General features: G+C 40.2%; 1 protein-coding gene across 1 annotated transcript; it reads right to left on the minus strand.

The window, feature by feature from the left end:
• On the minus strand, positions 1–24569 carry abcg4a (ATP-binding cassette, sub-family G (WHITE), member 4a; the record flags this gene model as incomplete). Its single annotated transcript, XM_080780611.1, has 15 exons — positions 24487–24569; positions 16707–16953; positions 12102–12219; positions 11702–11834; positions 11422–11472; positions 10858–11003; positions 10037–10160; positions 9268–9382; positions 8981–9114; positions 5438–5536; positions 5159–5327; positions 4587–4687; positions 3875–4033; positions 2221–2339; positions 1–226 (listed from the first exon to the last, which is right to left on the minus strand). Exons 2-15 carry the CDS (start codon positions 16942–16944, stop codon positions 1–3), a joined length of 1932 nt encoding a protein of 643 aa, XP_080636737.1. The 5' UTR covers positions 16945–16953; positions 24487–24569.
• Between the last annotated feature and the right edge of the window lie 700 nt (positions 24570–25269).

Genomic DNA, 25269 nt, shown 5'->3' on the forward strand with positions numbered 1-25269 from the left:
TTAACGCTCTGATTTGACTTTGTATCGCAGGACCAAGAAAGTGGCTAACCTGAGGATCACAAAGAACGCCCCCAGCACCAGGAAGTCCACATACAGTTTAGCATCCTCCACGTCCAGAAGCTGCAGCACCTCCTCAGGCTTCTGGAACTTGCACACTATTGTTGGACACTCCAACTCAGAGCGGTTCATCCCATAGATGGACAGGATCACTCCCTCAAAGCCATATCTGGAAAGAGCCCAGGAAAGACAAAACAATTAAATTAGGTCATTGCTACAAACTGCAATTCTCTTCTTCTAGATCGTAATTAATGTCAACAGGGGATCGAGCAGTTGCTGTCTAAACGCTCAGTGCTCCCCAAAGAACTCAGATTGGCAACTCTGTATTGGCATTTCAAATACAATAAAATACAGTATACCCTCCACGGAGTGCGAGCGAGGGCTGGATACAGGCCGGGCCTGTGACAAATAAGGTCATACGTATATCTGATGTATATTGTGAGTCATGTCTCCTGCTCTTTTCCTTGCCTTGCACTCAACTTGAAAAATGCTGTACTGTTGTAGTTATGTCAAGCTGTTTCTCTGTTTACCTTTGTGTCTGTGTGTTTTTGTTATGTTTTTAGTTTTTCATATTCATTTCATTCATTTCATATTTATGTTTTGTTCATTTATTCATTATTTGGTGGAAAGATTTTTTTTTTAAATAAAAACAAAACAAACTAATATCTTGAAAGGACAGTTAGGATACATTCTTTGTTTTTTACAGAGTTTTTCATTCTGGAAGACCAGTGTAACGAAGGTTAGATCTCCAGCCCCCTGTATCCCAAACACGTAGGTTACAGTTGCATGTGGTGCACAAAATAACAAGACTAGGTTTCCCCAAAGTCCACAGTAAAATCCTTAGTGTTACCTCTCAGAATGTACAAGTGTAACACTCTCTGAGTTACAAATGTATGTAGGGTACCTCCCAGACCTTAAAGAGGAGCCCACAGCTTAAATGAATGAATGCTTCTTTTCTTCACTAGACGTTCAGGCCCTCACATTTGTGTGTGTGTGTGTGTGTGTGTGTGTGTGTGTGTGTGTGTGTGTGTGCGCGTGTGTGTGTGTGTGCGCGCGCGCGTGCGTGTGTGTGTGTGTGTGTGTGCGTGCGTGCATGCATGTGTTTGCGCGCGTGCATGCGTGCGCTGATCCACTGAATTGATCAGCATCTAATTTGTCGTGCCAGTAGTTTGCAGAATTACTTCCTCTATTTTCCTTGATGACTGACTTCACAGCATGGCCACATGAAGTCATGAGATCCAAGTCAAGCCATTCCCATGTGTATACCAAGATGCACATGATTATATTTTTATTATGTAAAATACATTGTAACTTCTACATTGAAAAGTATATATATTTTTATTTTATTATCATTATTATATATTATCTATAAATTCCAGAAACCTGTCCCAAACATAACTCTGGCACTGTCAAATCAAATCAAAACTTAAAATGTGGACATGGAGGTGTGAAAAAAGTACTTTTCTTTTTTCCCCCCATTATGTAAGTAAACATACTTTACTTATACAAGTAAAAATCTAAATGTATTTTAAGTACCAAAAGTACTCATTATGCAGAATGTGTCATTTCAAGTTTTCAAGTAAAAATCTTCTGAATATAGCAGATCTACAAGCTCACAATGCGTCAGATTGCGACGCAATGTGAGTTTGTAGATCAGCTATTTTCAAATCAAAATCTACAAAGTAAGTTTTTAAATAATTGTAGTCGAGTAAAAGTACAATATTTACGTCTCAGATGTAGAGTACAAGGAAGTGTATTGGAAATTGAAAATACTCAAGTAAAGTACCAATGCCTCAAAAGGCCACTTCACCCCTTTTGCAACCATATCTTATTTTAATGATGTTTGGGAGACAAGAAACACTTCCCTTGGGGGTTTTATGTGGGTAATATGTGTTTTTAGTTTATTGCCAAAGAAAAAGTTGGAATGACCCAGAGCGGCCGGGATATTGGGATTTGGCACTTTGAAATACTAAAATATCTAAAAACACATATTACCCACATAAAAACCCCCAGGAAAGTGTTTCTTGTCTCCCAAACATCATTAAAATAAGATCTGGTTGCAAAAGGGGTGACGTGCCCTTTGAAACAGTACAAGTAAATGTACTTAATAGTTACTTTCCACCACTGAGGAGTGAGGACATGTAAGCTTGATGCTACAGATACCTGACATAGGACACGTAGGAGCTCCACTGCAGGTACTTGGGAATGGTGTCAAAGTTCACAAAGAAGCCCGAGAACAGCAGCACCGGTATAGCTGTGACTGGACCCACAAAGGTTGCCACCTAGGAGACAAAAAACAGCTATGTTCACTGAACATATTATATAATAGCTTTAGTCTCTCCCCTTCACTTCCTCTCACTTTCCTGTCTGTCTTTACTAACTATCAATATAGGCAAAAAGCCAAAAAAACAAATCTTTAAAAAAGAAAGAAAAAGAAAATCACTGCAGGAATAAAGAAACCAACTTCCTGACTACTTTGTATTAGTTCCAATTGTTTCGACAGCTTTATAGCCCATTACCCCCATGTGCACTGCAGTTCCTGTGACTCCTCTCTGGAATATAGGTTTAACTAGTGTTATTTGTACAACTTGTAGTCTCCATTTCATTTCAAGCCACTTAATGTTGGTATGCGGTCAGGTTTTCAGCTGGCTCAGGGAGGAGGACGACCCTGCCATGCAGAGTCCACCATAGATAGGTGAATGAACTGTATCCGTCTGTGGGCAGGCATATGCTGTGCCTGTGTGTGCGTGAGTGTGTGCGGCTGTATGAGTTGAGGATTAGAGGTATAGGTATTTTTATTATGTTGTAACATTTAACTCACTGTTGTCGTTTAGCATCAGTGTAATTTGAGATGTAATTTTGAAATGAAATGTACTATTTTGCAATGTAATATAATGTATTGTGTTATGTTTTAATTTATTTCTGGACTCTTGGAAGATTAGCCGAAAGGCTAAAAGAGATCCAAATAAAAATCAAATCAAATCAAAAATACTTCCGTAACATTTAATCAAAATCAAGTAATGGAGCGTACTATGCACATGGGTCATCGCCGCCTGACAGTTTGGTCAGTGCGTTGTGGAACTAGGAGGAAGAGCATGTTCCTCCACATGCATTACATCTTCCCAGTGAAACTCTTTAGTCACTGTCGAGTCACGTGAAAAGAAGCGGCTGTGATGGCACACATATATCAGAGGATACAAGTGGTTGGTTGTGCTCTACAACTGTAGATATTAGCAGTGATAAAGGGACTAGAATACATGGAGAATTGGGAATGGGCTCTATGCAGACACGACATTTTGGAAACAACTTGGGCACCTTCCCTAATTCCTTCACGGGTGTTACCGCAGCGATGATACTAATGAAGGCTCTGTTCCATTCTGGTCAAACAGAGTCAGGGTGCTGCTATTGCGCATGTTGGCTCACTGGAAACACTCTGCTACACCAGTGGGTCTGAAAGTGTCCTTGAGTGGGTTCCAAATGGCCCTGTACGGGTCGGTAACTCTGAGAGTTATGGGGGTCCTTGAAATGAAAAAGTTTGAGAATCACTGTACACTAAATAGAACAGAGCCTTAATAGTATCGGTAATATCTGTGAAGGAAGTAAGAGGCCCGAAGAGTCATTCTGTTCTGTGTGCATAGAGCCCAGGGCCATTGGGAGAAAAAGAGGAGAAAAAAAAACATCTCGTCGAGTGTACGAGTCCTCTATGTCACCATGAGGACCCGAGTTGCTAACTACTTGAACAGGATCACAGAATAACCACTGTAGTTTTAAATCTTTTCAGTTAAATGTATTTGTTTAGACATGTATGGCTGCTAACCTGCAGGGAGGTGGACGCAGCTCCTATGAGTAGACCCAGAGACTGGGCTACGAGGGCTGTGGACGTGGACAGGGCCATGAACAGCAGGTAGCGACTTGCCTCTGGAGGCTGTTCTGTCATCCAATACACTATACTACAGTATATGATGGGACAAAGAATCTATGAAAGTGGAAGAGAGAAAAGTACATTAAATGTTTTAAGCCAGATTTATACTTGACCGTGACAAAGAATAGTAGAGCCACACTCTTCCGACATGTCGCATAGCAGTACATTTTAAGCTTATAGGGCATAGCAGAGGCGTACAATGTCCGTTTCCGTCCTTCCAGATTCATTTTTCCAAAAGGAATTAATTTAAGCCTAGAATCAAGCTATCCAGGATCCTGGTGAATCATGACCATAAAACATAACTCTATGATATAGTATATTATTTAATAAATACCCTTTGTTTTGCAGTTGTCAATTTTCTTTTCACAGAATCAAATGTTTTATGCGGTCATGAATTCACCAGGATCCTGATTGGCTTGATTCTAGTCTTAAATTAATTGATTAAATCTCTATGGTAAAAGGGGGTCTGGAACAATGTAACCAGAAAACGGCCGCCACTGCTATACCCTATAGATTTTCAGCATGGGACACTGTTGTAGTAAGACAGTGTATGAAATTAGGCATAAGAGACAATAATTTAACATTTTTGATCCGCTTTAGAGATTACCTGGAATGGTATGTCAGCCATAGTCTTGGCCAGGTAGTAAGCCTTCAGACTGTACCAGTAATTAAGATGTTCCCTCATAAACACAGACATCTCCATAGGAACTGCATAACAACAGCAACATAAGAACACATTAGGATTCTCTGTCAAGTTAAAAGTGTAACATGACTCATTACATCCCCTTCATATACAGTATCTTACAGGTTGGGCATGAACAGTATCTTACAGTGGGTGTATGCATGGTATCTTATGCACCACCAGGGGTTGAAATGGACTCTTACGGGCCTATAACACTGAGTAATTATGATGTTGTTTACAGTGTAGATTGGGTTGAGGTAAAGAAAATGGAGGTCCGTGGCCTAATGCATATAAAAATGGGTAGGGGTCCTTGAAATTCAATAGGTTAAGAATCACTATCTTACAGGTTAGGACAGTGCATATGAACAGAATCTTACAGGTTAGGACAGTGAGTACAGTATATAAACAGTATTTTACAGGTTAGGACAGTGAGTACAGTATATAACCAGTATCTTACAGGTTAGGACAGTGAGTACAATATATAACCAGTATCTTACAGGTTAGGACAGTGGGCATCAGGGCAGCAAACATGAGGAACAGCATGGAGAAGAAGAGGAATCCGGTGTTGTTGAACACTTTGCTGGCATCATTGCCGATGTTGAGATAGAGCAGACCGATCAAAACTCCAATGCACAGATGGGACATCACCCTGAGGTGGGTCAACACCTTTGAAAACACAACACACAACAGCACTAAATTTCTCTGAAAAATAGATACCGGTGATAAAAGACACACATATTGATTAATTTCAAGATAGATGAAGTTTAGTAATTTACCGTGTCTCTGCATATTATAATGAAGGTCCTTTGGAACAGAATGCAGAATTGTGTAAATGTACTGGTGGCAAAGCTATGTTTCTCAAGGGTTCCTGTGTCCTGTAGAGATAGAGAACAAATAATATTCACACTGTGAAACCAGCAAAACCTTCCCTCATTTCTGTGTCAGTATTGTAAATGTAAAGATTTACCAAGTTTAATTATTTAATACAAATGTATAATATTAGAATTTGTCATATGAAGACATCACTGTTGTTTTCATGCAAATTTAAGTTAACGATTGGCTCCATAAGGCCCCATTCTACTTTAAACAAAAGACTATGGGCCCTATTTGGGGGGAGGCCGAATGACGTTGGGCATCCAGAATAGGTGAACGGCCAATTTCCGGATGTGAGGTCCCATGCTTTTCCACACATAAACGAATAGTTTATTTCTGTACTTACATTTTTTACATTTTTAAAGACAGATTGTATTATAAGGTCAAGTTTAGCACCGAAAAGGTGTAGAATGAAGCCTTTTTAAGAGTAACATTAGTTACTGACAAAACAAAAACTAAGTAAGAAAACAAAAACGAGAAAAACAAAAACAGAAAAAGAAAAACAAAAGAAAAACAGCAGAAGCAGAGAAGAGAACACAACATTTTTTCTTCTTTTCGTTGTTTTACAAGATGTGACAGGCTAATTTAAGACAATAGGCCGAGAACAATCAGAGCTCCGTCCAAACGGGGAATTAAGTGATAATGATGAACAACAATAATAAAGATAATAATCATAATAGGAATTACATTGATCTTATAGTGTTTTATATTTATTAAGTACCTTGATTTTAAACAACTTTTTGAATCTGATGAGTGACGTACATAGTTTTAACTCTTTATCTAGACTATTCCAAAGGTCTACCCCTATTTTAGATATACATCTTGCTTTTGTGTTGGTCCTTGCCCCTTTTTGTTTTAGTACACAAGTCCCCCTAAGGTTATACTGGGTCTCCCTGGTTTCGAAGAGGTCCTGTATGGAGGTTGGTAGTAGTTTTTTATTTATTTTGAACATGAATATTGCAGTGTTGAGGTTGACTATGTCTTCTAGTTTTAGTGTGTTTTTACAGATGAAGAGTGGATTTGTTGGTGCAAGATATTCTGTTTTATTAATGATTCTTATGGCCTTTTTTTGTAGCATATAAATTGGTTGTATTATTGTTTTGTATAGTAGGTGTTCCCCCATACCTCCACACAGTAGGTTATATAATGGGAGCATGATGGAACAATAGAGTGTATACATGCAGTGAGTCCTTGTATACAAGGTCTCTTATTTTGTATAATATAGCTATTGTTTTAGAAATCTTTGACTTTATGTGCACTACGTGTGGTTTCCAATTTAGTTTGCTATCTATTATTACACCCAAGAATTTGTTTTCATATACTCGTTCAATTTCTATGTCATTAATTGTTAACTGAATTATCTATTGTTTTGTTACTAAAGATCATGTATTTCGTTTTACTAAGGTTCAAAGATAATTTGTTAATATCGAACCACATTTTGAGAGTTTCCAGGTCCCTTTTCACTGTACATATGAGCTGTGTTAGGTCTTTTCCTGAGCTGTATAGACTAGTGTCATCTGCAAATAGTACGCACTTGAGCAATGTCAGTACTGCACATGTAATTTATATATAGTATAAATAGTTTGGGGCCAAGCACAGAACCTTGGGGCACTCCATGGGTAATGTTTGGGGTATTAGAGCTTACATTTTTAAAGTGAACGTATTGTTTTCTTTCTTGCAGGTATGTTTTAAGCCACTCATTTGCTACTCCTCTTATGCCACTTCATGTGTTAGCGTCATGTCCACTCCAGGGGGTGCACTTATACATCATGGGATGGTGTGTGTGTGTGTGTGTGTGTGTGTGTGTGTGTGTGTGTGTGTGTGTGTGTGTGTGTGTGTGTGTGTGTGTGTGTGCCTGTGTGAGAGGTGCAGTAGGGTCATGTGTCACCAACAATTTTGGCATAAAGCTTCTGTTTAAGACAAAACATACGGAAACATTTCAACCATACTGTAGTACATCTTGGACTTGAACAGACAACCCTCAGGTTTCCAAGACAAAACTGAGCTACTGCCGCCCACTCCTGGATGAACAGGTCTACGCATGTTGTAGATGTCCACTCCTTATGTGTAGGTTAGTTTAGTTTAGTTGTTGGCGAATTATGAATTTATGAACTGAACTTTATGAGAAATACTTTTCATAGGACCGGTGCCAGATGTATTTAATTGTTTAATACGCTCTTCTTCCTACGTTATTTCCTACCGAGATAATTTCACATCATGTGCTCTAGTGACACTAGTGTCGTGCTGAGCACAGTGCACTGCTTTTAAAGGTCATGAAAAGCAATAATTTAATTTGTCATGATCCAACACACCCACTGATAATATACTCAGACTAAAATAACCGACTTTGCCACTTTGTGACAGGGACTCCACCCTTCTCCAGTCAAGAAGATACTTATTTTCTGTCATTACACCATGCCTTTGACTGCACTTCATGAGTTTCACCTCACCAAAAGCCAGTGTGGGACACCAAAAGCATCATCTGGGGAGAATGAAGGTTCACAACTAATTACATGACGACAGAAAGTATTTTTTTAGATATGTTGTGTTGGATGGACTGACTGACCCTAGAGCCTCACCGCTAGAATATTTCAATTCCTCAAAGAAAAGCTTGTATCAGAATTAATATATTTATTCTTAGATAAAATATGTGGTATATATAAGTGTTGATAGTTACAATTTCTCTGATAGTTAATGCTTGTCATTGTAATTGAAGAGATCACAATTACTCAACATCTTACAACACTGTACTGGACCTGCTAAACAGAACTTTAGAGTGTTTTTTTATGCCCTATAATAATCTGGCACCTTCATACCTACAGACACCGAACCCCTTTCATTTTATTTTCCAGTCAGAACACTTAGGTCTTCCTCCACTTTCCTTTTAGATTTTTCCAAAGTATTTCACAAAAACAGTGGCGAGACAGCCTTCTGCTTTCAACGCCACTGAGTACACTAAGAATCTCTTGGTGGTTTGAAGAAGCTGAAACCCTGTCTTTTTTATCTGGTGTGGTTTCTTTTTTCCATTTTGGACCATGTGTAAGAGAAATACTCATAACAACGTAGCAAAATGTGAAAAAGAGGACTGAGAAACAGAAAATGTGTAGAGAAGATTATGTCCCAGAAGAAAGGCCAAATAATAATTCAACTAAAAAGCCATCACCCATATGAGTGGTGGCATAGTGGAATTTAGAGAACTTTATCTCCTTCTCCACCGGGGACCGGTTCGGTAATTTTTTCCCAGCTAATTTTGAACCAGTTCGTTTCGACTGAAATTAATTGGTTCAGAACCCTAAAAGTTGGTTCGGAACTGGAACAAAAAAAATAATAGTTTTTTCTTGCCCTAAACTGGGAACCAAAGTGGTTTGTCACAATTCTACAGGTCTCCTGTAAACATGGTGTCATAAATTATTGCTGTGTCTGTGACATGTCAGTATGTTACTCACGCTGTGAGTGAGATAAGATGATTCGCTTTTGTCACTAGAGTTCTTCTTTCCCTCCTCTGAGCACAGACCCCCCTGGACGGCCTCAAACAGCACAGGGTTCAAGTCCCCATACTCCCCCGATGCCACCTCAATGACTGCATGGGACACAAGAGGACAGAATATAAATCTATGGGCAGTATAATGACAAGTGCGTAATTTCAGAAAAAAATAGAGGGTCGCAATTGACAAGAACAGACAGACAGAGACACACACACGCACGCATCCATGTCCAGGGCACCCAGACTTACTGAAGTCAGCAGGGTTGTGATAAGTGGGACAGTGGAGGCCCAGGTTCTTCAGATAAGGGATGAGGTAAGGGACGGTGCCCTTATATATGCACTGTCCTTGACTGAGGATGTACAGCTGTCGGGGGGTACAGTGCAGATACACAGTAACCAACTGAGCTCAGCATGCAAAGACAGACTCACTGTATAATGCATGAACACCTAACATAACATGCCTAGGAGAATCCATTGCATAGTAATTCTGAACTCCATCGTACGATGGTGGGTGTCCTGCGAAGAAAATAGCAGATCTAGCAGCTCATTGTGAACTTGGAGGTCTGCTATTTTCAGTGCACGGCACCAGTGTACAACAAAATATAAATCAGGATTAATGGAGAGCTATATCTGACTGATGCCAACAGGCAGAGTCCAAATATAGAGCATTAATTACATTATCATATATAGCAGTGGTTCCCAAGCCTTTTAGCCCATGACCCAAAAGAGAAATTTGATGTCTCCCCGGGACCTAAACTAGTGAAAATAGCAGATGTACAAGCTCAGAACAAGTCACTTCGTGCCACTTTGTGAGCTTGTAGATCGGCTATTTTCACTACTACTTAAACATTTGTTTTCTAATTTATGGAATTTCGTTGATTTCATTTATTTCTTCACTGAAAAAAAAAATCATTGAATCAGCTTTTAATTCATGAAAAATGTTTTTTGTTTAGAATGTTTTTTGAAAATATTTTGAAATAATAATTGAAAACAAATAAAAATACACAGTGCAAATTACCTTATCAAACATCTCAAACAGCTTGGCACTGGGCTGGTGGATGGTGCAGATGATTGTCCGTCCTCCCTGGGCCAGAGACTTCATGAGGGAAACCACCTGAAAGCAGGATGCACTGTCCAGACCACTGACATGGGGACACAGGGCCGGGGCAGCAGACAAAGTGAAGAGTGATGGACACGATTAGTTTGGATGTTAACCAACAGTTCCATTAAGACCCAAGGCCGATTCTACAAATGCCTTCTAAATCAGTATATAGTTCTCAAACCTTTCCGTGTCAAGGACGCCCAAAATGTATTTGGCCACAGACCATTTTGTGCTAGTGACCCCCAGAAGAGAATATTTGTCAAAAATGTTCAGAAATAGCAGATGTACAAGAAGTAAACCAATCAGAATAATTTCAGAAGTAAACCAATGTTCCAGAATCTGAAAAACTGTTGCTATATAGCTAAAATAAAAAATGACACAGATGCTTTCTTGGTTTTAATGGATTAAAGGGCAACTCCAGACTAAATGACATCACACCAGTGTGAAATGAGGGGCGCTCTTGTCATCGTACATTTTATGTTAGCGGACATTTGACATTGCTACACAAGGTTTATAGAAGGGGCTAGCACCCCTTAAAAAAAGGAAAACACTTTTGAACAGGGCAATTCTACAAAATAGACACCATGGCAAATTATTTGGGATCAATGTAAGTAGGAAAATGAACTCCAAATGGACCCACAAGGGTCCAAATGACATTAAGGTAAATGAACACTTTACTGTGGTAATTGTTAAGACCAAGTTATCTGCGCTAAAACACATTATCTCCTATAGTGTACCTGGTGGGCTCGTCAAAGAACATCACTGGAGGATTGTTGACCAGTTCCAGTGCAATTGCCAGTCTCTTACACTGACCGCCTGACAAGGAGATGGTCCGTGTCTGGGCACACTCCTGAAGTCCAAGAGCAGTCAGGATCTCATTCACCTGCGGCGTGGTGAGAGGTAGGATTGTGAGACACGTGTACAGTATAATACAAGCAGAAGACGCGTGGTGCTTCGAGATGCAGCCAGGATCAGCTTGCCTAGCATCCCAGGGTTATTGCACTGATAACACGTCGCTTCGCAATATGTCGATCAGTGCATTCAGGTTTCAGTCCCGGGGATTCCGTGGGTGAAATAGTCTCCCCTATCACTTGCCCTCCCTCTCCTCTCCTCTCCTCCCCCCCTCCCCCCCCTCCCCCCCCCCCTCTCTCTCTCTCTCTTTGTTTCTCTCGCTGATCAAGCTCTGGTATGACTATAGATACAATTCAAAGCAGATTAACTAGAACTGGCATTTACTGTTAATATTTATTAACATTTTGTAATACAACTTTTGTCAAACTAATTAATAAGTTCAAACTTACAAGTTCTTTTTTCACCAACATGCTCTCATTCAGTTTCAGATTGGCAGAGACCTGGAAGAAGGATATGATTTAGCATAGGATCTTGAAGTTATGAATGATCATTGAACATTGAATTTAACCACTTAAGCCCTATATACTTTGTCGAAAATAGATAACCTACAAACTCACAGTGTTATAAGCTCACAATGCATTGCATCATGACACATAAGCCTGTAGATCTGCTATTTTAGCTTTTTTCTGGCTATGATGACATGGTAGTGGTAAATGTAAGTGGCCTCACCATCATGGCCTCCCGTACTGTGAGGTTTGGCAGCAGCATGTCATCCTGCATAATGTAACAGGACATCTTCCTGAAGGTCCTTAGATCTCGTGGTCGGCCGTTCACGAAGATCTGTCCCTTCATCCCTGTCTCTCTTTGTCCAAATAGACCCGCCCGACAGACCACAGCAAAATGACATATCCATCATCTTGCACATTTGTGAAAACAAAAACTGAGAGAGTAACGATAACCCACGTAACGTCAGGCCTTGGTTGACAAAATGATAATACATGAACAACAATGGATCCTCATCAAATGATGATTTTCTTTTCCCCTTCTTTTAAAAAAAATTGATGTTTAATAAATAATAACTCCCGTCATAAATATTGAAGAGTAATGGCACCAATCAATGCAGTCTCACCTGTACCCAGCCAGGATGTTCATCAGAGTGGACTTCCCTGCTCCAGAGGGTCCCATGATGCCAATCAGCTCTTTGCTGTTGAACCTTCCTGACAGACATTTGAGCAGGGCTTTGTAACCTGAGGAGGGGGAAATCTCAGCTATTCACTATGTCATAAACAATTACTATGTAAACATAAAGCCAGAGTAGCATTTTGTTCCATTAGGGACAGCCACCAGGATCGAGGTCTATTGATCGCCAACATCTTGCTCTCATTGAGTAATGCAATTTCACTTTGGGACCTACAATCTTTAAATTGAATGTTAATTGCAAAAAAGAACAATTAAATAATGCTGAATTAAATTAAATTGAAACACGTAAGTTATTACTCAACCTCAAAAATAATCTCTATTTGTACAATACGCAGGACTATTCAAACTACCAGACTAACTTACTCATATTCCAAAATATATCCTCAAGAGTCAAATTGATTTGCTGACATGGGATCAGCTATTGTTTGTGCTTGTTGTATATGTACCAATTCAAAGTCCAGAAACAATCCCCAAGCAAGGAAATGTTATTGTCTGGGTAATTAAGTGGTTCAAATCTGATATGTGGAAACACAGCCTCTCCAGAGAATGAATTTGCTGCACTTAGGAGGATTTGGCAGCTTTAAGGGAAGTCTCTCAAGTCTGTCAAGTTTCTGATGAAACTTGGATGGAACTCAAAAACACCATCATGAATCAGGAATCTTTTAATAGTTGTAGAGAGATAAACTACCATTCTGATTGGATGTGTTTTGGACTGTATGCCCTACTGCCAATGTTGCGATCAGATAAACGTCAGAGCGACGGAAACAATAGCGGGGTGGTGCATACTGTATGACACAGCAGGATGTTTACTGCATGATACTGGCGGTAGCAGTGGAGCATAAGAAAGGTGGTGAGTGATGTCAGAGCAGGTCTAACTGTAACTGTTGACTGCGCCTCTATCCTGGAGCAGACAATGGCTGGGATATAGCAGATCTACAAGTTCACAACACGTCACAACAACTTTTTTTCTGGTTTTATCCACTTAGCAAATTTTGTATTGACCTGTACTTTCCTTGAACTGTACTGTACCCATTCTGCAATCTGTTACAATACAATTTCCAATCAATCAATCAAATTATGCTAAATGAAAAGCGGTGCTATTGTCAGTGTGAGACCCCAATGTATAAGTATAAGGATGGGTTTTCAATTGAATATCAATTTTAACAACACTGCTGACCTCCATTTGTCTTATGTTTTGTTGTTGTTCTGGTGTTGGTGCAGCGAGGGGTTCAATAACCTTGTAGAGGCTACTACAACCATGAGTCCTGTCCTGATTAAATGATGAATGGATTATACTATATGGCGATATGGATTATATAGGATACTAGAGGTTGTACCTGTGGCCGATACACGGCCATCACATCTTATGGTTATGTCTGAGGCAGAGTGACGTGTCCGTAGTCCTGCCTATATATGGGCGTATTGGGTTTGTTTAACATGGTTATGTCTGAGTCTGAGTGATATCAGAGGTCTGCCGGCTGTGTATGGATACAGATTGTGGATAAAGTATATTAGTTATATTAATAATATCAGTTTGGCCATGTGATATAGAGGAGGGTCCGTTGAGTGTTGAGGGCTATAGTGCTTAGCTGCCCATATCCTAAATCTCTTCACTCTAGCACCGTCTGCCAGGGTTCCTCTTCCTCTCTCAGGTTGTATAATTAGGTGTCCCAGTAGATTTGACGGCCCCTTCTAACCCTCACACTATCAGGCAAAGCAGTCTAATGGCGGTGCCCCTCCTCCTCTGCGCTGCTATCGCATCCATCAGAAAGGGCTTCCAGTCAGACACACAGCAGAGCAAAGCCCTGTCAGAGAAACTAGTCGTGAATTGGTGTGTGCTGCATACAGATGATCTGTCCCAGTCCTTTCCGACCGTCGCACATGCAGATTGTCGTATTTGTGCATGACCGCGGTGCTGGTCTCAGGGAGACCCGGACATCACCATGGCACCTGATCTTATGGTAATTTATGGGGTGAGACGACATAAAATCCTGTTTTTTTCCCAGCTACATTTTGTAAATTGAGTTGGTCAACTTGGTGTGTTAACAGTGGTTTCACAACAGCATTTATTTGGTTTCTCTTAACTTTTTGTTCTTGCCAAATTTGTCAATATGAGATTCATCACTGTTAACTGCTTATGCATATATTTTGTATTGATATATACTAAATCCACATGAATTAATGTTCATAAACATTCTACGGAAATTAATTAATTATGTATATCTAAACGTCAATCTCCGTATTATTGAGAGTATCTGGCACTGCAGCCAACAGTAAATAACAAAATGCTGACCTGCAAGAAGACGCACGCACACACACACACACACACACACACACACACACACACACACACTCAAACTCTCTCTCTCTCTCGCCTCACTCTCCTTTTCATGGCTTGTGTTACACTACCAAGTAAACTCCCCTGGGAGGAGAATACCCTCAACATCAAAGGAGGCCATGGTGACTTCATAATGACAGGGATAAATGGCTGCCCTCCCCAGGAAGAGGCTATAAAAAGAGACGAAGGGATGGGGGGGCTGCTCATATCTCCTATAACCTTCCTGAGCCCATTCCACCATCAGTCTTTTTTTTCCCTTTCTTTCATTACAAGAAATGTCATTATGTCTCTGCTGTCTGTCTTCAACTGCACAGTACCTGCCGTCCTGTTCTTTTATGAAATCCTACTTACATGATTTCTGCTTGGTGCAATAGTCCTCTCTATTTTGAAATTAGTACTCTTGAGGTGTGTGTCTCCACTCTCTCTCCCATCAATAACACCACAACACAGTACCACAATGAGGTGTGTGTCTCCACTCTCTCTCCCATCAATAACACCACAACACAGTACCACAATGCTCAATTCTCTCTGTCAGCTACAGCTTCATGTCCTGGCATCAGTTTAGTTTGATAAAAGCAGGATGAGAGATTGTACTGTATACTGCTTCCTAACATCAGACACAAACACAAACAAGCACATCAGAACACACAACGTTGCGATCCGAAGAGGAAGACCATAAGTGAAGGAAAAATCACACTCGTGTGAAGTGAGGGGTGCTCTTATCATCATACATCGTCACATTCTGTGCTCAGCCAATCAAATCATCACATTCTGTGGTATGAACACACAAAGCTGTGCATAGGAAAATAAAAACCAAGTGAGGGGCACTATATTAAAGTCTAACTCATGTTGATTAGGTGATGTAAAACAAACGGTGCCAACACAAACATTAAACGCCATTAACAATAAAGAGACAATATGACGTAATGAGGCACATTATGACGTACATTTTCCCTTCATTGTCAATGGCGTTTACAAAACAAACATTGAACTAAAGACAAACATTAAACCTGTATAGGAGGGGATAGCGCCCCTGGTAGAGGAAGAGGAGGGTTAACTGGGGTACGTGCAGTGTGTTGAAGGTGACCTAGAGACGGTTATAGTCTGCTGCTGATGGTGGTGCTGGGGGGCAGTCAGATTGTAAATAGCCTGGACAAATTGACAAGCTACCTTCCTTACGAGAACTCTCTCATTAAAACCTAGTGAGTTCCACTTCACACGCCATCAGACAAATAAGCTTAGACAGATATCCTGCTGAGATGGAATAAACAACAAGGGAGAATCACTGATTGATTTGGACCAGAGCTCAGAGGAAACACAATGCTTCAGTACCAACAAAGTCTGTTTATCGACCAGTGCGCAGAAACGTCCTGCCGTGTTGGCTTTCCAGCCTAGCTTACGGCTTATCCCCAATTCACCTGTCATCTCCACTGACATAGGTTTCACAATGGGTCAACAAATAACTTGTTTGGCTCTCAAAATACAAGCCAATATCAGACAAGATTGACATTAATATGAGACAAAAAAGGTGAGCATCACATTATACACCCTTTCAAAAGGTTACACCGGAGAGCGAAAATATATATTTTTCAAGTGCCACTTCCCTTACCTCTAAACACATACAAGATAACCAAAATAGCCAAATATTATGGTATACAATAGGTAGTTAAACTTGGAGTGATACCATTACCATGAATAAGATTGGTGAGTTTAAGATGCCATTTATATATTGCATGAGTAGATGATCGATCACAGGGCCTTCTTGTACCATAACCGATTGTCAGAGAACACAAAGAAAAGGGCAGGAAGCTCTGTGCCAGCCTGTAAATGTAAATTATTTACTAGCCTATGTCTAAACTCTGCTGAGCACAGCAAAGCTACAGCCTGCAACAACATGGCGGAAGTCTGACTCTGAGAACAGGTGTGTGTGTGTGTGTGTGTGTGTGTGTGTGTGTGTGTGTGCGCGCGCAGACACGTGTGTGCGACTGTGCCTGTGCGTGTGTGCATGTGTGAGAGTGTGTGTAAATAGAGCACGAAATTAATTAAATGTATACGAATTTATAACTCCCTCTAGAGAGGGGAGAGGATAGGACTTTGAAATCATTTCGTCTTCAATTTCTGCTCAGACATATTGACCATCATTCGTGACGCTTGCCTGATCCCACACTGTTTTTGTTAAAACTGAACATGTAGTACCACTTCTCCGCCAGCAGGGACCCTCACGGATCGTGTAGGAGAGCTCAGTGAATTCCAGGTCCACCGCCCTGCGGCGGGGCAGGTGGTTGAAGCGCTGGGCCTCGGTGATGTGGTTCTCCACTTTCTTCAGGTGGGTCAGCAGGGACGCCTCCTGAGGTGTGCCAGGGAGTTTGGTCTCTTCCATGGGGATGCTGACAGTGACACTGACAGGCCCCGGTTCCAGCGTCCTCTCAGCCATGCTGAAAGGCTGGAAAGGAGAACAGAATTTGTTTTTTAAATTGACAGCATATGGATCATCTTGATCAGAATCTTGATTTCTCTGCTGTCGAAACCACTCCAAAATGTACATTTTTCAGAAAACAAAGCAATACTGCCTCATCAAAGTTGGTGTATATACCGGTATATACCGGTATTGCCAATTATGCATGATAGGGGGAAAAGTGGTGTAGTTAGCTGTTTTAGGAGACAGTTTGAGGGTGGAACCTCCATATTTGAGGTTTTGTCTGAAGCGCTTTTTAATACTTTTCATTGGTTCAATATGTCCGAAAAAACCTCAAATATGGAGTTAGGAGGTTTCCTCCTGACAGCAACGATTTCTAAAGAAGGTTGCACATCTGTCTCCACCCTGGACTCTGAAACAAAGACATTGGTAAAAGCATTTCCCTTACTGTGCCATCCACTTATTCCAATCTTCATTCCAGTGTAAATTCCAATGTTTACCCTTAAAAACTCAAACTTTGTTGTGTAACACTTACTGTAGGACCTACAGTAAGTGCATCACCTATGAGAATGATGCTGGATAGGAGTACCTACAGTGTAGGTACTCCTATCCAGCATCATTCTCATTCTTCTAAGCTAAAGAACTCAGTAATAAAATGTGAACATTTTAACAACATTTCACCCAACTATGTAGCTGCTGTATTAGAAAATATAGACAATGGTTAGTAGGTCGCTGATTGGTTGATTAGGTAGTTGAGTGGATGACACTTTGGGAATACTAAATTATCCTTTCATCACAAGAGCATGAACTCCACCATACGCATGATGAAATTGTTGCTCCAGCAAAGGCTTGTGATGCAAATGATGTTAAAATGATTGCAGACATCCTGTTAAAGCCAGGTGCTGGACATGATCTGATTACAGACGTTACTGGACTGGCTGGATGAAGGGAATGAGATTCCGGGTGTGAGGAGTAGGGATCTGGTTTCAGCCTTGCAGCAGTTATAGTGCTGATTCACAATACAGTGTACAAGTGCTGTCTGAATAGTGTGCTCCACTATGTAGGGTAGTGGTGCCGTTTGAATATTCTGCTCCATTGTGTACTATAGTTTGGTTCTGATTACTCAAGATCAAGTGAAGCCTACTAAATTAGAAAATGGTTTTGTGTTGAAAATATTGCACAGTACAAGAGAAAAACATTATTAGACCTGCAACGTTACGTCGCCAAGACATTGGCAGACAAGGTATTGGCGACTGAAATGTTGCATCTAATAGCTATAGATAGTTTTATCTTGTACTGTACAAGCAGTCAGGCAGTGGGTGCTTGCTTTTATTGATTTTGTTTATCACTGTGTGCTTAACCTACACATCTGTCACAAAGACATTAAAAATATTTAAAATTAGCAAAATGACTGATTTGGACTCATAATAATATATTTTTTTAAGATTATTTTTTTAATGATAATGTTTTTGTTTATATGTTGATTGTTCTTTCACATAACTGTACACTATATCCTATACTTTGTTAAGAACATAGTAGCCTATTAGTGGAAGATAACAGAACACTTAAGTACATACCGGTAGTCACTTTTGAATACAAATTATTGTGATTTTAGGCATGTTGAAAAATTGTGCCCAAAATTCCATTATTTCACCGGGTTATTGCCCTACAATACTATAAATAATGTGTTATTCTGTCCAACATTTGTGGGTAGTCACTTCTATGTCAGTTTTTAGTCATCAGTATGAACAGTATGAATTAACGTTTTTGCTACAATGTGTTTTATAACTATTCCTGTTCTTTCAGATTCTCTGCACACTATGCACAAGTGTTCTCCAGGTCACCCAGTCACCACTTCCTTGTGGAAGGAGGACTCTGGAACTGCCCAACAGTCCAGAAAGAGGAATTCATTTCAGTCTACACCTCATTCCAGTCTCTGCAATTCCACACTCCCAAAAGACTCTCACAAGACACACTGCTATGTGCTTCCCTCTCAGAACCCTACAACTTCATGCACTCTCCCAGGCTTTCTGGCCCAGGTGGACCATATCCCAAGTGAATGTCTGTACGCCTTTCTCATCTTTCATTTTTCACACATGAACTTCATACTTTTTCTCAATTACAATTCAATTCCTCTTTCTATTATTGTGCTCTATTGTCCCACAAGTCAACTTGGCGATTTCCTTGGAGAGCAGGTTAATCTTATCAGCCTCTTCCCGGGAGATGACACTCCTCTCATTAGGGGACTTCCACCTACCAGCAGACTTCATGCTACCACTCTTCTATCCTCATTCCGTAATGTATTGGACCTATAGTTCTCTAGTCTAGACACTGCTCCGCCTCTATCCTTTCTGTTACTCCCCTTCATGTCTCTGACCACCACTTTATAACATCTCTCTCTCTCTCCACTTTCCCATTTAGACCTATCCAACCTCTGTCCATTCTGTCACCTTGGGTGGAACATGAGCTCTCTTTTCTTCCCCTGATTTCATGCCCTCCCTCTCAACAGACTGCAACTCCTCATTCCTCTACACTACATCTGTCTTTAACGTCACTGCCCTCTCTCCTCCAAGCATGCGTCTGCCAGCTCCTTGGTTATCTGAAACCCTCAGAGCTGAGCGAACATGTCTCAGAGCAGCTGAAAGAAGAGGCTCTGAGTCTAAACTGACCAATCAGATGAACTCTCCCATGCATGCATTCCTCTTTGCCTTCAACAAAGCCATAGCTAAGAAAATCAACTAGGTGCTCAATGGAGGTGAAAAACATTTAAAAAAGTAGTCTGGTGCTTAAAGATCAAAGTGACTAAAATGTTGAAGAAAAGGCGGCGATCCGAGAATTCAAAAAAGTTAAAAATGAGGAGAGGCCCGGGACAGGGTAGATATAAAATTAAGTTATTTTATTACAAAAGTTAAAACGCCAACATGTTTCGAGCCTTCATCAGGGCAAGTATACGATCAATCAGATGAACTCTCCCATGCATTCATTCCTCTTTGCCTTCAACAAAGCCATAGATAAGTTCTCTTCTATTTGTGTTCATTCCAATATGCCTCTATAGCCCATCACTGATGACATCCATCCCTTTCTGCTGAAGCGATATCGTCGCCGTCCGTCAGAAACCAGCAAACTCATTGGTTCAGTTGGTTAAAAAATATTGAAGCAATGAAAAGCATTAAAAGGTGGTTCTGACAAAACCAGCTAACTCAATGGGATCCTCAAACTGTCAATCATACTGGATAACTCACCCCCTCTTCACCTCTCATGCAAGTAATTGACAATATATAAAGTCACAATAGCAACTTTGATGAGGCAGTATTTCTTTGGTTTAAAATATAAGGTTTTCTTCATTTCTTCAAAGTTTAATATTTTTCATTTCCTGAAAAATGAACATTTTGGAGCTATCGACAGCAGAGATATAATATCAGAAGCTCTTCCTCCTATCTTCCCCCACCCCTCCTTGATCTTCCAGACCGTTGCCCTGATCTACTCACACTCATAACCACATCATTAACACATCAGGCTGCATCCCATCTGCCTTCAAGTCAGATAGAGTTACAACTCTCCTCAAGAAACCTTCTCTTGACCCCTCCGACATCAAGAACTCCATCTCTCACAGAACAAGCTTTTGGATCGTAAGTCTGTATAAAATACAAGCCTCAGTCAGTCATCTCCAGACTATTGCAACTCTCTACTTGCTGGTCTGCCGGCATGCTCACTCAAACCCCTAACAATAAGAAATCCAGTGGTGTTAAGTTAAGTTAGTGTTAAGTAAAAGTACATTTACTTAAGTACAAGTTTGAGTTATTTGTACTACCAAATATTGTACTTTTACTCCACTACATTTATTTGAAAACTTTAGTTACTAGTTACTTTGTAGATTTTTATTATTATTACAAAACATACATGAACCACTTCAGCCCTTCTTCTACTTCTTGTGCTACTTTTTGTTGTCTATTTTTAGTCATAAACAGTCTAGATGTATGTTGTCAGTTTGCTTGTCCACAAATAACATGTTATGTAGATCATAGCATATTGATTAGACATGCTAGGTTTGATGGTTACCTGGTTTACTGTGTAGCACTTATGTAACTCTTTACTAGACCGTTTCCCCCTGTCGTTTGTTTAGGGTTCACGTCATCCATCTTGCACTGTGTAAGTGGCTTTGGATGAGAGGGTATGCTAAATGTTCAAATCACTTTTACCATAAATGATAGCTCACATTTTACTCACTATGTACCTGAAAATAAAACTCAATCGAGTAAAAGAAGGAATCAACTAAATAAATACTTAGGTAAAAAAATAAACTCGTTAAATTGAAATAAAAATCTACATTTTCATTCTAGGAAGTTTGGGGTAACACGTGTACCACAATCACTTTTATAATGCATTATAGTATGAATATTAAGTCACTATAAGCAGCAATTTAATGTCTATGAATAGAATACACAGGGCCATAATGGAAACTCACAGATAAAAATGTCTGTGAGTTTCCCAACACATTATTACATACTTTGTGTTGTAATTGTGAATCTCTATGTACCATTTCAGCAACTATCATTATACAGTGTTAAGCAGATTATAATGGATTCTACGTTTGTTTATAATGCATTATTATTATGGGCTTCATAGAAAGCATTTGTATTGAGCACATGAGGATTGTGCAAAGACCTTAATAGGTCATACTAGGAAGATATGGATGAGCCATGATGTTGGACACACCCATGGCATCTATAACAATCATTAAAATATCAGCCAGGTCCAGATTCCAATTTCTAGGATGACTTTTGAAGAGGCCTGTTTATAAGCTTATCATTTGTCAGCCATATGTTAATTAACAATATTTTAGAACCAAAGATGTGTGCGTGTGTGTGTGGTATATTAGGCTATGACTTTGAATGTATGATGCTCTTACGGGCGGCTGCAATTCGAAACTGACCCCCCACATATTTCTATGCTGTACACATTTTCCCATATTTCTAACAGTGTATATGATGATTTCATATTTTTTTGCATAAATTGTATATTTGTATTGTATGTCTTTAAATGTTCTGATGAATTGAAAATGGAGGAAAGAAGTATTTTTCTGGTTTCATCCTGGTTTAAATAATCATTATACCAGCCGGCTTCCCACTATCACTACATTATGGACTATCTTAATTTTTTTGATTGATTGAAATATTTATTAACAGTTTGTAGAATTACAGTACATTTCAAGCACAAACTCAATACAAAGACTGTTAACTGTGAGTGGACGACCCAATTAAGCATTACACTTGTTTACAACAGGGTCCACATTGTTCAATTCATCAAAACATTTAGAGACATACAAATAGACACTTCTATGTAGTTAAAAAACAGAACAGGAATTCATCATATAGGAAGCAAAAAGGGAAAAGATACATATACAGTGAGGGGAAAAGGGGGGGGGATTCAGATTTTACAGAGGCCAGTTTCGAATTGCAGCCATCCGTAGGTGCCCTTTGAGAGCGGTTTTGAAGGAGTCAAGGGATTGTCACTTACACATACTGCACAAGCGACTTTAATGGCCATTATTCACTGAAATTGTCCACGATTCAACATTAATCATCTCCCTTTTAATTTATATAGTTTTAAGTCCCATGCAGACTCCCCATTGCACACTTATAGTTTGTTTTGTATTATTATTATTATTATTATTAATCTTAGATAAGGTGGGTTTACCGTGGGTAATAGTAAGAATCGCAATGACTTCTTCTACAGATGGCTAATAAAACTCTCTCACCCACAATACCCAGTGCTGGTTTGACCGAATCATTACACCAAGGGCCTCAGCCAAGACATTGACCAGACTGTATTAGTGGCAACTGATTTTCAATTTGATAACAAATGATGCTTCTGTAACAATGAAAAGATTTACATTCCCAATGTAATTTCTAGCAATAATTGAGTCTCCTTTATATTGTTAAACTTGAACACTTACCTGCCTACCTATATGGTAGTGTAAATATTTTCATCCACTGTGGGAAAGAATCTAAGAAATCGATTTAAAAATAGAAACAAGGCTTTTTATTCTTCTCTATAGTGGGAAAGAGTCTGCACTCTGAGCTTTTAAATTATAGTCATGGGTATTTATTCTCGTCCATGGGGGCAAAGTCTATAGGGAGATTTTGAAGAGGAATCAGTGTTTGTCACTGCATGACTAATTAAATTGGCATCCTGTAACCTACACAAGATGTAACAATAAAGTACAACCTTGAAATTCAGAATAGTGAGGTGTGCATGGTACAAAGACCCAGAAACAAATAGTAAATAGTCTTCATATTCAGCATAGGCCTACCATTAATGGATGAAAACATTGGACAATCCACTAGTTGCCATCATGTAACAAATCCGTTTCAGTAATGGCAAAAGCAGCATTGTATAGTAGCCTACTCTAAACCTTTATATGGTGCCGTGCCATGGCGTATATACTGTATGTGTAATGGAATATCCTCATGTGAGTGAAGGGAGAGAGAAGAAAACTGACCGTGCTTTTTATTGATCATCCTGCCATTAGTGAATTTCCATTACTAGCTTGCATATCTTTGCTGTCGGGCAGAAACCTTGTATCTCTCCATATTTCAACTTTTTACCATGTTGTATTGTTGTATGTTCTTGGGGGGAGGGTAATTTAATATTTGTCACAGTGTCACACAGAAGTAGGGGAAAATAGACGATCTATGAGCTCACAACGCAGCTTATAGACCTGCATCACACGTTGTGAGCCTTTTAGATCTGGATTTTGGGGGATATTTTTGGCATAATTTTACATAAAAATGAAAGTGGTTAAGTCTGTCTTTGGGTTTTAGAAATATTGAACCAATGAAAGTATTAAGCATGTGACTAAATAGTAAAACTACATCAGATCCATTGCAACACAGGCTCTTTTTATTTCCTGAAAAGTATAACGGTTTTGGACGTATGAGGTTTCCAACCAACAGTGACGATACAAGCTCTGTAGAACACTGTCAGACTTTAATGGCCTCTCACTTAAATGAAAATCACCGCGATCTGTGCTGGCCCAAGGCAAGGGCATGTGAGCAGACACAGCTGTGGTGTAGTCAGATATGCGATTAAATATAAGGCCCGTGAATGCATCAACGATGGCACTGTAGTATAGGCCTACGCATGAAAGCATGCACTGTACACAACCGTACAGTATAGTATAATGGCATTATCGTATGTTGCTTGGTGAGAGCTTCTCAAAAGCACCTGTTAGGCTGCTGTATCTCAAAAACATCAAAGCAATCTCAAATTCTATCACTGTGACTGGGCCATTACAGTAGGCTACTAGCCATAAGCAAGTGGGGAAATTATATTTCACAAAGTGCAGTGGTAATACATAACATGAGGCAATATGATGCATGGAGGGAGCAGTATATCTCTGTCTGTCCATATATCCCTCCCTCCCCCTCACCACACACACACACACACACACACACACACACACACACACACACACACACAGGCGGGCCTACATTCGCGCGCGCACACGAATTTCTATTTTCCTGTAGGCATGCATGAACACACTGAACATACACGTACTTGTTCTTGCGTGATGAAATGACCAGGTGAGTAGTGCCCCCTGCGGCTGTCTTTTCCCGGGCAGCAGGAGCACCAGTGCTCGGTTGATCCCTCTACATCAAATAGCACAATCCATCAACGGTAGAGGATGATATGCCCCAGACAGTCCCGTGCGATGGTTTTAGTTTTAGGTTACTTTGTGCGCCACACTCTATGGAAATTCGTATCGGCTGCTGTGAGGCAAAAATGGGACAAATGTTGTTATCCTCCCAGTCTGTGTCATGGGTGCGTACACCATCCCGTATCCAACACAGCAACTCTCGAAATTAAAATCATGTCCGCGTAAACTACGATCGTGCCTTTGAGAATCATCAGGGGAACTGGACGCCCGTCATGCTGATTTGATCTATCCCGTCGTTGGTTAAAGTCGTCAGTCCCGAATGCGTATCAAGCTGCTAACCCACATCTTGTTGTAGTGTTGATCGCCGTCTCCAGTCGTGTCATCATCAGCTGTAAAACCCTGCTGCAGTATAGGTAGCAGAGCAGTAGGCTATAGCAGCAGCAGCAGCAAGCAGCTCAATAGCATTCACCGTTATCTTACCGGTCAGTCAGTGCATCAGTGGCACGCCACGCACGCCGGGTTGGGATACAGGGCGTTGCTGGCAGGCAGCGGTTCTGAGGAGAATGTCCGCATGCAGGCTATCTGCTAGACACTAGACGCTACTAGCCTATCGCAATCCTGACCTCTATATTGCCCTATCTGTTGACTTCACGTTTTGGGTTAGTAGCCTAACATATTGTCCT

This window comes from Protomyctophum bolini (genome assembly GCF_963924005.1).
Source record: "Protomyctophum bolini genome assembly, chromosome: 13".
NCBI classification, from domain to species: domain Eukaryota; kingdom Metazoa; phylum Chordata; class Actinopteri; order Myctophiformes; family Myctophidae; genus Protomyctophum; species Protomyctophum bolini.